The 11,779-nt window shown below is 38.6% G+C and overlaps 1 protein-coding gene across 2 annotated transcripts in view; it reads left to right on the plus strand.

Moving 5' to 3' along the window:
* The window catches only part of MDH1B (malate dehydrogenase 1B), a 31,582-nt gene that overhangs the window by 16,553 nt on the left and 3,250 nt on the right, over positions 1 to 11,779 (plus strand). The window contains exons 6-10 of one of the 2 annotated variants that reach the window (XR_003570145.1): positions 365 to 506; positions 1,696 to 1,859; positions 5,543 to 5,682; positions 8,040 to 8,091; positions 9,362 to 9,440. Coding sequence is in view for 1 of the 2 variants with exons in the window: in XM_027873817.1 (XP_027729618.1) it covers positions 365 to 506; positions 1,696 to 1,859; positions 5,543 to 5,682; positions 8,040 to 8,091 (498 nt within the window). In the remaining variant the exon portion in view is untranslated. The remainder of the gene's footprint in view (positions 1 to 364; positions 507 to 1,695; positions 1,860 to 5,542; positions 5,683 to 8,039; positions 8,092 to 9,361; positions 9,441 to 11,779) is intronic. The other variant, XM_027873817.1, reaches the window with a different exon arrangement.

Consider the following 11,779-nt stretch of genomic DNA (forward strand, 5'->3'; position numbering starts at 1 on the left):
TCTTCTCAGCAAAGAGAGAGAAGATCTCTAGTGTAGAGGGCTATTTACATTGCCAGATGAAGTAACTGGTTTTGCTCAACAGTTAACTTCAAGTTAATTATAACTATGCTACAAGAGAGGGTAAGGGTTCAGGTTCTGGAGAAAGTGTTGTTTCCAGAAATAATTGTGATATAAAAATAAAATTAATTAATAAAACTTTTTTTAAAGGGGGCTATACAAGGAAATAAAAGATTAGCAGGATACTCTCCTATATTTTAAAGAGCAATTTCCCTAGGTTAAGATCCTAATTAAGCAGCTCTCAGGTGGTGTATTTTCTATGTTTACATACATTGTTATATTTGTTAATTAAGTTCTCTTTTTCTAGACATCAAAGATGTGATAATTTGGGGTAATCTTACTGGCTCTCATTATGTTGACCTAAGGAAAGCAAAAGTTTTCAGATATAACAGTGCCATTTGGGGACCTCCAAGCTATTCACGTTACCTATTAAACTTGATATTTGATAGGTATGGCATATTTTAAATATTGTATACTAATCACTATATATTAATGGATGATAAAATTATCAAACCCTTTAAAATAATTTTCAAATATCTTTGTTTCTGCAAAAATGTGATTTAATAATTCAACTTCCCCATATTTACCATGCTACCAATTGAAGTGAATAGATTAGATATATCCATATGGATCAAAAGCCTGGGCACTATAGTTTTTATATTTAACTCTGAATTATATTTATGTGTTAATTGTGTGTGTTAATGTCTGTAATTTTCTAAAGCTTCTCAATGAAAATATTTTCAATCATATGTAATTATTTTAGGATTAAGGGGAACTAGAAAAAGATCACAAAAATGTTTGGATTTTTGATCCAATTCATTTTACTGCATTTGGCCTGGGAGAAGTTCTTCCTGGGATACATTTTTTAAAAAATTTATCCACAGGTATGTCCTTTTATTCTAGTCTTAGGACAGTTGGAATCCAACCCCACACAACAGAGCTATGGGCAATGATAAATGATGTCTGCCACCTCACAGAATTAATTTTGTGGACTGCTTTCCATAGGACTGCAAGATTACCCCGTGTGCACTGCGTGCTTTAACATATTCTGATGGAGATGTAAAACTGTGACCTGGAATGTGTACATATTGTTTAGCTAGGTGGATGACAGAGTCATGAATTTCTTGGCCATAGCAACTCTTAAAGATCATCTCCTTATTTCCATCAATGAAGGGAATACCCACAGTGACAAAATGATACATTCTTGAATTATTGAAGTAGTCAATAATAGACAAGATATATTCCATAGTGTGTTTTTTTTCCATAATGTGGTGGAAAATACAGTTTAAATAGGAACTTAATCTGCCTACAGACTTATTTAACACTTTAGTATCAATCATTCAACAACCATTTATTATTTATGTACTTTGTGCAAAAAAAATGTGCAATGTGCCAGAGAAAATACATAAGTAACTAAGGCATATTTCCTGTCCTCATGTAACTTATAATCTACATACACAGTCATATAGAATATAAAGTTAGTATGTGACAGAGCTCTTAGGGTAGAGTTAGTGTACTTATGTTTATGTTTCAGTTTTCTAGACTTTTGAATTGGAGTTCATTTCCCATTGTTTTTGTTTCTTTTTATTTTAAAGGAGCATTGTATTCTAGTAAAATGATCACTTTCTCTTCTTGCAGTGAGTGGATTAGCAAAGAATTCGTGAAGTCCTTCAATGTGTTGAGTTCGACAAGGTGTTTCCAAAGGGGTATGTCATCGGCACACAGTGTGGCTACTGTACTGAAGTTCTGGTACCGCGATTCCCCTCCAGGAGAGATTTTCTCTCTAGGAATAATGAGTGAAGGTGAATCTTTGTTTTTCATATCATATAATAAGATGTTTCTTTTTCCTGTGCAGAGGACAGACAGTATAATCATGTATACTCCCATCTCTTACATCTGAACACAGCTCCAACAGGTGTCCGATTCTTTTCCTTGGATTGACTTCGACGGTCTAGAATTTGGTGAAGGAGGGCCTAAAAAGGCCTCCTATTCCCTAAGGCTCCCTGGATTCAGTCTGGAAAGATCTAATTGTGTTACCCGTCTTGAATGTGTCCATCTTCCTTTCTCCCTGGACCTCTCTTATAGGCGTCAGTTGTTTTTAGTCCAGTAGTATCAAATTCAAATAGAAATGGATCTTAGTGGGCCATATATTGATTTAGAAAACCACAAATTAACATTACTTGTTTGTATTCTATTTTTGACAGCTAGATGGCAAAGTGGATAGAGCACCAGGCTCGGAGTCAGGAAGACTCCTCTTCCTGAGTTTAAATCTGGCTTCAGACACTTACTAGCTGTGCGACCTTGGGCAAGTCATTTGACCCTGTTTGCCTCAGTTTCCTCATCTGGAAAATGAGCTGGAGGAGAGAATGGCAGACTGCTCGGGTATCTTTGCCCAGAAAATCCCAAATGAGGTCACAAAGAGTCAAACACAATTGAACAACAAAAATTTTATTTTTATTTATTTTGTTAAACATTTCCCAATTACATTTTAATCTGGTTCTGGCTGCATGCAAAGGCCAGGGCCACACTGAGTTTCACATTTCTGGTTTAGCCCTTTAAATGTTATAGAGATAAACAATAAATGGTTATTCATTAACTCACTTTCTGTGAAAACATCCTCCCCCTACCTCTCCAAGAAAACAATTCTCATTCTGAATACTAAATTACGACTTTGTAACTAATTTTAGAACACAATTTATTTATAAATTGAAGACTCCCTGAGTTACATACTTCTGTATATCTAAAAAAAAAAAGGACTTTTGTATTTCTACTTTAGGGATATAAATAAAAGATAAAGTTTTAATTGAATATATAATTTGCTCATTAACATGATAAAGAGTGTTGTGCTAGATCAGTGATCAGAATTCTTAACGTTGTTAGGAGCTGTTATAGACCAGAGGCTCATGGGATTTTGAACTGCAGCTACTTGAGAGAATCACAAAATCTCATTTAGACTGCACCTCAGAAGCCTTTGGTTCAGCCCTTACCTGAGCAGAGATGACCTCTGAAATATACCTGACAAAGAGTCATTCAGTCTTGACTTAGGGAACTTAGGTGAAGGGGAGCACTCTACCTTCTGAGGGAAGAAGCCGTTCTGCTTTCTTTTTTAGACAACTCTAGTTGTTAATAAAGGGCAACTAGATGGCGCAGTGGATAGAGTGCCAGGGCCTGGAGTCAGGAAGATTCATCTTCCTGAGTTCAAATTCAACCTCAGACACTTACTAGCTGTATGACCCTGGGCAAGTCACTTAGCCCTATTTGCCTCAGTTTCCTTATCTATAAAATGAACTGGAGAGGGAAATGAAAAACTACTCCAGTGTATTTGCCAAGAAAACCCCATATGGGGGTCACAAAGAGTCAGGCATAACTGAAAATGACTGAATAACAATTGTTAGTAAGTTCTTCCTTACCTCAAGCCTAAATCTGCCTCTGCAACTTCTAACCATCTCTTCAGGTTCTGATTTCTGGTGCCAGTGAGAGCCAGTGTAATGCCCCTTCCATGTAAAGCTTTTGAAATACTTCAAAACAGCTATTACTGCTCACTCTTATTTCCAATGCAGAGCTATAACTTGGTCAGGAGAATGAGAGTTTTTCCCAGATCACCCAACCTCTAGGATATCCTTGGTCCACTTTGCTCCATCCCCTGGCAGTGACTTCTTAGCAGCAGCTTCAGTACATCAATGGATCTCTTCCCCAACACAGGATGGTAACCTGGGATCTTTCCCCAAAAATAGGGCTTTCTGTCCCAAGGAAGCATCTCCCTAAAGTCTCTCCCCAAGATTTCCCTGATCCTACTACCACTTGCTCCTGAAAAATGGTTAGCTACAGCTCTGCCCTGAAGCCTTCTTTCCACAAAGTAGACACCCCCAGTTCCTTCAGTAGAGCATCTTCTGGCATGATCTTGAAGCCCTTGCCCATTCTGATGGTCTTTGGGAGATCATCTGGCCCAGTGCACTTATTTTATAGAGGAGGTTACTGGGTTCTACAAAAATTAAATGACCTGTTTGAAGTCACATAGATAACAGGAGCAGACCTTGTTCCAAACCTGGTGCCCTTTCCAGTGCACCTTACTTCTGGTGCAGTCTTATTTTTGTCATTTGTCATTTGTCATTCATTCTTGTCAATAGAAGTAGTAGCACAGATAATACAAGAGAATGGCTAATACCCCCTAGGAATTTCTTCCCTGCAGGAGTTCCATCTGAGTATGAGACACAGAATCTGGAATCACTCCTAATAGGCAGAATATTGAAGTAGGCCCAAGTTGGGCACCCTCAGCTTTTCTTTGCACCACTCTGGTGTCTTCTCTCTAATCTCTTTCAGATCCCCAGGGACTTTGTTCTGTAATTCCCCTATCAATGACCTGCTCTTATGAAAGGATCTGATTTCAGTAATTTACGAATGAGTGTGAATTCGTCATTAAGTTCCATTTTACGTTTTATGTCTAATTGTAAAAGAATGGCTTTGTATCCTCTTAAAGGGATTCTAAGTATCAATAAGCAGGTAAGGCTGATATCTGAGGCCTTTTGGCACTTTCTCAGAGAAATCAAACAGTAAGTAAAGCATAGAGATGGGAGGCTGTCTTCAATTTGTGAGAAATTCCATCATTTTCCATTCTTTAGATGTATGTCTCCTTAATGAAGTCCTCCTGTTTATCCCAGTGGACAAGAGTGAGAATGATTCACAGAATGTTAGAATTGGGAGCCATCTTGAAAAGCATCCAGTGCAACCCTGCCCCTTCTCCCCCCATATTAAAAAATGAGAGGCAAAACCATCTGCCTAAGTTAGGTCATACAAGTACTGCCATTGGCAGAAGAGCAGTGGTTAAAATCCAGGTCTTCTCATTCACAGAACAAGGCTTTTTCCATTGCCTGACACTGCTGGGAAGCCAGCCACAATTTCTTGTTTGACAAACAAAAAATATTCTACATACAAGGAGCAAAAACAAAGTTGAATGTTGAGTGCTCACTACCAATAACTTTCCAATCACGTGCCATAGCCAGGTTGCAATGATTGTTTTAATAAGTATTCAGTATTTAGCTGGAAAATCGCCATGCCTGTAGTCCCTGTTCCTTCCCTTTCAAATCAGATAATTTGGCCCATAGATAATATAAAATTGCCGTATGGGTTGGAATATGGGCAAAGAATGCAAACAGACAGGACTTCACAAGAGATAACATGGAAAATGTAGACCGTCAGTTCAGGAAATGTGGCCAAGAGAAAATGGTCATGGGGCCAAGTAGGTAGTAGGTCCCAGAGCCCACAATTTCTACTGTCACTAAATCTACACATGCGTAATCCAGGCATAGACAATTAAGAACTGACTGGGTTTCAGTAGAAAGCTGGCAGAAGAGATTACCTTCTGATAATTCAGCATAATCATAATCAAAAACATTGTGGGTCATTTTATAATTTGCATATTCATAGGACAGTGAAGAAGAAACAACTAATTGCATTTATTATTCACTGTCTTGTGGGTACATTCCAGGTGAATTTGGCACACCTGAGGGAATGGTGTATTCCATGCCAGTACAATGCATGAATGGGGTGTGGTTTCCTCGTACGGATTTGCCTGATACTGAATTAACTGAAGATGTTAAGAGGGCAATAATCCATGATCTCGAACAGGTAATTTCAGAAAAGATACAAGGAAATTAATTTTGCTAATGTAATTGGAGGGTGGGCAAGGCAGAATTTGATTCCACACATATCCCAGCTTAAATGATACAGTCACAGATGACAAGGTGTTGATGTGGTAACAAAGACAAAATCCCATGATCCCTTTACAAAGTATGAACATCTCTCTCCCTCTCTCTCTCTCTCTCTCTCTGATGGATTCCGAAGGGGCAATGCAGTTGGCTGGGCTATCATCAGTTGACCATACCCTTGCAAGGTCTTAAATAGTTAAGCCTTGGAGGCAGATAATGCAATTCTAGGAGCCACCAGACAGGGAAGAACCTAGTTCTTTAGTATTAGGACAGAACCTCTGTTCCAACACTATTTCGTGTCTGATTGGCCCAAACTGTCCATGCTGGCTCCCTTCTCTGTAGCATCTACCTTTACCTATATCTTCATTCTCAGCTCCATACAACTTCTGGCAGCCTCCCCTTCTCCATATCATGTGTTATGAGAGAAATTAATATACTATTATGTTAATAATTAATTATTAATTTGTGACACACCCTTTTCCTTTTATTTCTGTTAAAAGCAAACTTCTTAAAAGGTCAGTCAGCCTCTGAAGGGCATGGCTGACTGATGAGATTGCCCCCAGCCCTTCAAGACACGTGCTCATTAAGACCCCACCCAACTTGGAGACCTAATTTCTGTTTAGAGTAAAAACAGAATCCTGTCTGGGTGAGCCTCTGCCTGGGGGAAGAACCCTCTGTCCTTGATCCCCTCCATTAGAGTTTAGGGCAACCCAACTCATGAAGGAGAAAACTAGCCATTGAGGTCCAGATGGAAATGGCTTCCCTTGCCCAGATGTTTTGAGGTGGCTGAGTCTCATGATCAAGCCATGTTCTCAGTAGGATTGGTTGAAGAATTTTAGCCTACCCTCCTCATCAAATGTCCACCAATCAGGGTTGAGTTTCACTTGTTAGGGAAGTTCCCTTTCAGAAGAGATTTGAGGCATTTCAGGGTCTTCCTTGGGGTCTTTAGTTACCAAGAGAAATCACTGACCAATTTATTGATTGTAAGCTAGTCTAATTAATAAATTGATCATTAATTACTCAGAAATTCTGTCTCTTTGGGTTTTCATTGTCACCATTTTCTATGTGTCTCATCCAGACCTAGTTTCTTCGTCAAGTCTGACCTCCTGGACTCACCTAACTAATCTTCAGTTAGGTCCCAAGGGGTGTGACCCATAAATCTTCCAACTATGATGTTGTTTCCTTATCTACTCAAGGGATTTGTATGAACCTCAAAAAGGGATCACCTGGTGTGGAAACAACTTTGCAGTTAGTTTAATACCTTGCTATCAGCTCCTTTTGTGTGATAAGATCCTGGGTTTTCAAAACCAATTCCCTTGGACTCTCTTTCTAGCTGAAGAGAGGAATTTATTTTTGACCCTGAATGTAAGAGAGAGTCACTAGTTATGAGATATGATCAAATTATGAGCTATGTCATACTATGAGGGAAATCATTAACAGTCTAGGTGAGAGGTGATAAGGGCTTGAATTTAGCTCTGTTGATATTGCACTAGTTTAAAATAGTCTCAGTGCCCAGTTTATTTCTTCCTAGCAACAATTTTTGTTGTTGATTTGATCTGGACCTATGATTTCATGCATGTGGGGAACTCCCAGTGTGAATTACCTGATGTAGATTAGCAGTTTATCTGCAATTTAGAGTCTTAGAGAGTTGTCTAGGAGACACTGAGGGGTTAGGTGACTGGGCCAAGGTTACACAACCTCTGTGTGTCAGGGGTAGAACTTTAACCCAAGTCACCCTGACTCTAAGGACAATCTTTTGGGATGGAACATGGTATACAGAGAATACTGGCTTTGGAATTGGATAACTTAGGTTCAAATTCCACCTCTGAGGCTTTGATACCTGTGTGATCTTGGACTAATCCTCCTGTGCCTCAATTTCTTCTACAAAATAGAAGAGTTAGACTAGATGGGCTTTGAGGCCTCTTCTAATCCTAGAGCTATAATCCCCAATGTACTACACCATGATGCCTCTTGAAATGGCAGCTTCATAAACCCATCATTGCTCTCTGCAAGAATCTTCAATCTAATAGGGGATCAGAAGGATCAGGATTCGAGATTTTCCTCTTGTACATAGTACCTGCATGATCATGTGCATGTCACTTAAGCTCTGTAGACTCCAGACAATATAAGTTGCTGAATCATTGTAGATCTTCACTGGCAAAGGGGCTTTCCACACCAGTAGTTGTATGTTAGGGAAATCTCCAGTTAGGACCAACAAGTCAGTGATTATTGATTATAGTATCTGTGCTTTAGTCATGTCTTTTTTTTTTTAAACAGGAAAAGCTAATTGCATTTGGAGAAGTATTAACTTACCAGCCATACATTCCAGGTAAAATTTTAGATGGAATCTTTTAAAAAAATGTTGTCACAAAAGAAATTATTGTAAGGGATATTTAAGATATGTATTTCCCAGCTAAATTTTATTGTTTTTAAAATTTAGTTTACAAAGGATCTAATCTGATGTCTCATAACAATAATAATGATAGCAACAATAATTGTATGGCACTCTGAGGTGTGGTGGTGACCCTGTGCTCTCAGAGTCTATGCCAGTGTGGTACAAGCTCTGATAAAGCTAGAAAGGTTTTTGACACGGGCCCCTTGAATAATTCTAAGCCTGTGGTTTGTAAAAACGTCATCAGGATGATTGAAGGGTAATGAACTGAATGAATAATTCAACTTAATCACTATGTGTCTTGGAATTTGCTGCCTTGGATGTTTTTTCTGAAGGTGATCTGTGAATTCTTTCAATTGGAGTTTCATCTTCTATCTACAGAAGTTCTTAGCTGTTCTCTTCTATTATTTCCTTCATTATGTCATTAAGGTTTTTGTTGTCTTGTCATGTTCTTCTGGGAGAGCTAGGATCCTTAGGTTGTCTCTATGCACTTTGTCTTCAAAATCAGTATATTTTGCTTGCATAGCAAGCATATTTTCTTCTAATATTATTGTTTTTGCTTCCCTTCTCCTAGATTGTCTTTCGCTTCTGTATATTTGCATTCCCAATCTTTAGTCTTCTCTGTTTCTTTGGTGAGATTTGCCGTCAAAGATTAAGGTTTTTCTATTCTGCCCATTATTTTTGCTGTGCAGGCCATAAATTCTGCTCTCATAGTGTTCATTTCTCTTTTGAACTGCTCAGAAACAGCATATAGTAGTTCTATGTTCTCAAATTTCAGAGGGTTCTCAGTCTCATCAAGTTCTAGATCATTGTCCTTTGCTTTGTGGTATTTATTTGTCGATTCCTGTACTCATTTAATAGATCTAGAGGTCGTATTTCCTTCTGTTGTTACTGTTTTTCCTGTTGACTTATCTATTTATCTTCATGGTCTTTGAGTTTTCTTCTTCCTGAAGTCTTTGGTAATTTTAGTCTCCCTATCACACCCTCCTCCTTATTTTTCTCATCACTCACTTTCTAACTTCTTCCCCTCTAATTGTAATTTCCTAGGGGGGTTGGATCTCAAAGTATCCCAGCCTCCTCCCACTCTGAGCAATTCACAGCAAACCCAAAAAATTAAACAGTCACTATTGTAAAGTATAAAGAATATGGTGATTTGTTCATCTATTTTTAAACTCTTCCTTTTTATTTAATTTATATATTTTACTAGCTGAACTCTTAACCACGTGAAAACAGAGTGAGAATTCAGATTGATGAAAACAAGGATGAAGATCAAAAGGAGCAAACTGGTAGTAATTGATTTAATTAAAAATTACCCATTTTCATCCCCAAATACTAATATTTAATCCTATGGGGATAAATATGCAAATCTGTTGCTTGCTCATAAAATGGGATCAAAGAATATCCCTTTCTGATCCTTCTCATAGAAAGGAGAAGATATATTTGAAATATTTTTCATTCTTCAGAAGAAAAGCACTGTTGAAGAAAACAATTGTCATTGATTTGTGCCTACTGTGTGCAAGGCTTTGTAGGGAATACAGATAAGGAATATCCCAAAGTCTTAGCTCAGTTGTAAGTTTTAATAGTTCAAAACTGCCCTAAGATGTTTGGGACACCCTGTATGTCTTAGATTTGGTTTCTACCTTTGAGAAGCTTATCCTGACTGTCATTTGGTGCAATTCCTTTTTCAAGGGATTGAGATGAGTCCCAAAAGCAGAGAGAAGAAAAGAGAAGAGGAGGTGGCATTTTAGATAGAGGAAGATATCTGCAAAACCCATGGAGGTGGCAAAGTACAAGTCATTATTTGGGGAGCAATGATTGGCCTATTTTTGCCAGAGAAGAAAGTTGGAGAAAATTAATTAGCTGAAAGTAAAACTGGAAAAGTAAATTGTGATTGTGGAAGTCCAGGTTAAGGAGTCTGGCCTCAGTAACAGTAGGTGTTTGGGAGCCATGGAAATTTTAAAAGTGGGAACTGATGCAATTGAAATAGTTTAGAAAGATTTACCTTGTCACAGTGTATAAAATGGATTGGAATAGGGAGAGATTGGATCAGGAAGGACATGGAGGAGACCATTGCAATAGTTCATGGGTGGCTGGGCTAGGGCCTGAGTGAGGGGTGAAAAGAAGTGAAAGATACAGGCGATTCTTTGAAGGAAAAAATCCTCTGACTTACTGGCATTGGATATGAGGAAGACCCAATGGCAGCTGCCCAGAGGAATCAAAGTGAGTCCTAGGTTTTGAGCCTGGACGACTGGAACAGTGCTTATACCATGAACAGAAGTGGGAGAGAGGTTAGCAAGTAGAAGTGGTTTGAGGAGTAAAGGAATGGAATAAGCATTTATATGGTACCTACTATGTGTCAGACTGTGCTAAGTTCTTTTTACAAATATTATTTCATATTGATGTTGAAATCATATTGATCCTTACAATAACTCTGCAAGGTGGGGGTATTATTATCCCCTTTTACAGTTGAAAAAACAGGCAAACAGAGGTCTTGCCTGGAGTCATACAGCTGGTAAGTGACTGAGGTCACATTTGAACTCATGTCTTCCTGACTCCAGGCTCAGGGCTCCAGCAGCTGTGCTTCCAGCTGCCTCAGGTAAAAAGATTAGTTTAAGACATAGTATTTGAAATGATGCTGGGAGGTGTGGGTAGTAAAGTCTGCCAGCCAACTGGAAATTCAGGACTGAAGTTCAGGGTTGAAAAATTCAGATTTTTAAGAGTCCTTCACATAGAACTGATCGTTAAAAATGTGTGTGAGTGCATAAGCTCTCCAAATGAAAGAGGAAATTTGAAGATAAAGAGGAGTATAAACACTTATGGGGTTGAAGAACAGAGAGAAGCTTGAAAATGTGATGTCAGAGAGGTCAGAGGTCAGGGGAACAGTTGAGGGTAAAATAATAGGATTCAAGGGAGAAGAGAGTTTTGGGAAAGACTGGGGTGATAGCATTCTATCAGGAAGTCAAAGACCAGAAAGACTGAGAAAAAAGCCATTGGATTTACTGATTTCGAGATCATTGGTGACGTTTCAGAGAACAGTTTCAGGAGAATGAAGGGGACATACTCAGTATTGTAGAGGGTTAAAGATATAGTTGATGGTGAAGAACTTGAGCAGTGAGTTTAAATCCAGGTTATTTATTATTAACATTATTTTCTGAATATAAATACCATGTAATTTTTTATGTTATGTGAGATCTGTATGTGTACACATAGCCATATTTACATATATATGGGCAGCTAGGTGGCACAGTGGATAGAGCCCCAGACCTGGAGTCAGGAAGACCTGAGTTCAAATCCAGCTTCAAACACTTACTAGCTGTGTGACCCCAGGCAAGTTACTTAACCCCATTTGCCTTAGTTTCCTCATTTGTAAAATGAACTGGAGAAGGAAATGGCAAACCACTCCAATATCTTTGCCAAGAAAACTCCAAAAAGGGTTACAAAGAGTTGAATACAACTGAAACAACTGAACAACAGACAACATACATATATAATATATATCAACATTTATTAAGCATCTACTATGTGCCAGGCACTGTGCTAAGTGCTATATGTGGGGTGGGGGGAGGAGAGAGAGAGAGAGAGAGAGAGAGAGAGAGAGAGAGAGAGAGAGAGAGAGAGAGAGAGA

The sequence above is a fragment of the Vombatus ursinus genome, unplaced genomic scaffold, assembly GCF_900497805.2.
Source record: "Vombatus ursinus unplaced genomic scaffold, bare-nosed wombat genome assembly UNPS02014802.1, whole genome shotgun sequence".
NCBI lineage: Eukaryota > Metazoa > Chordata > Mammalia > Diprotodontia > Vombatidae > Vombatus > Vombatus ursinus.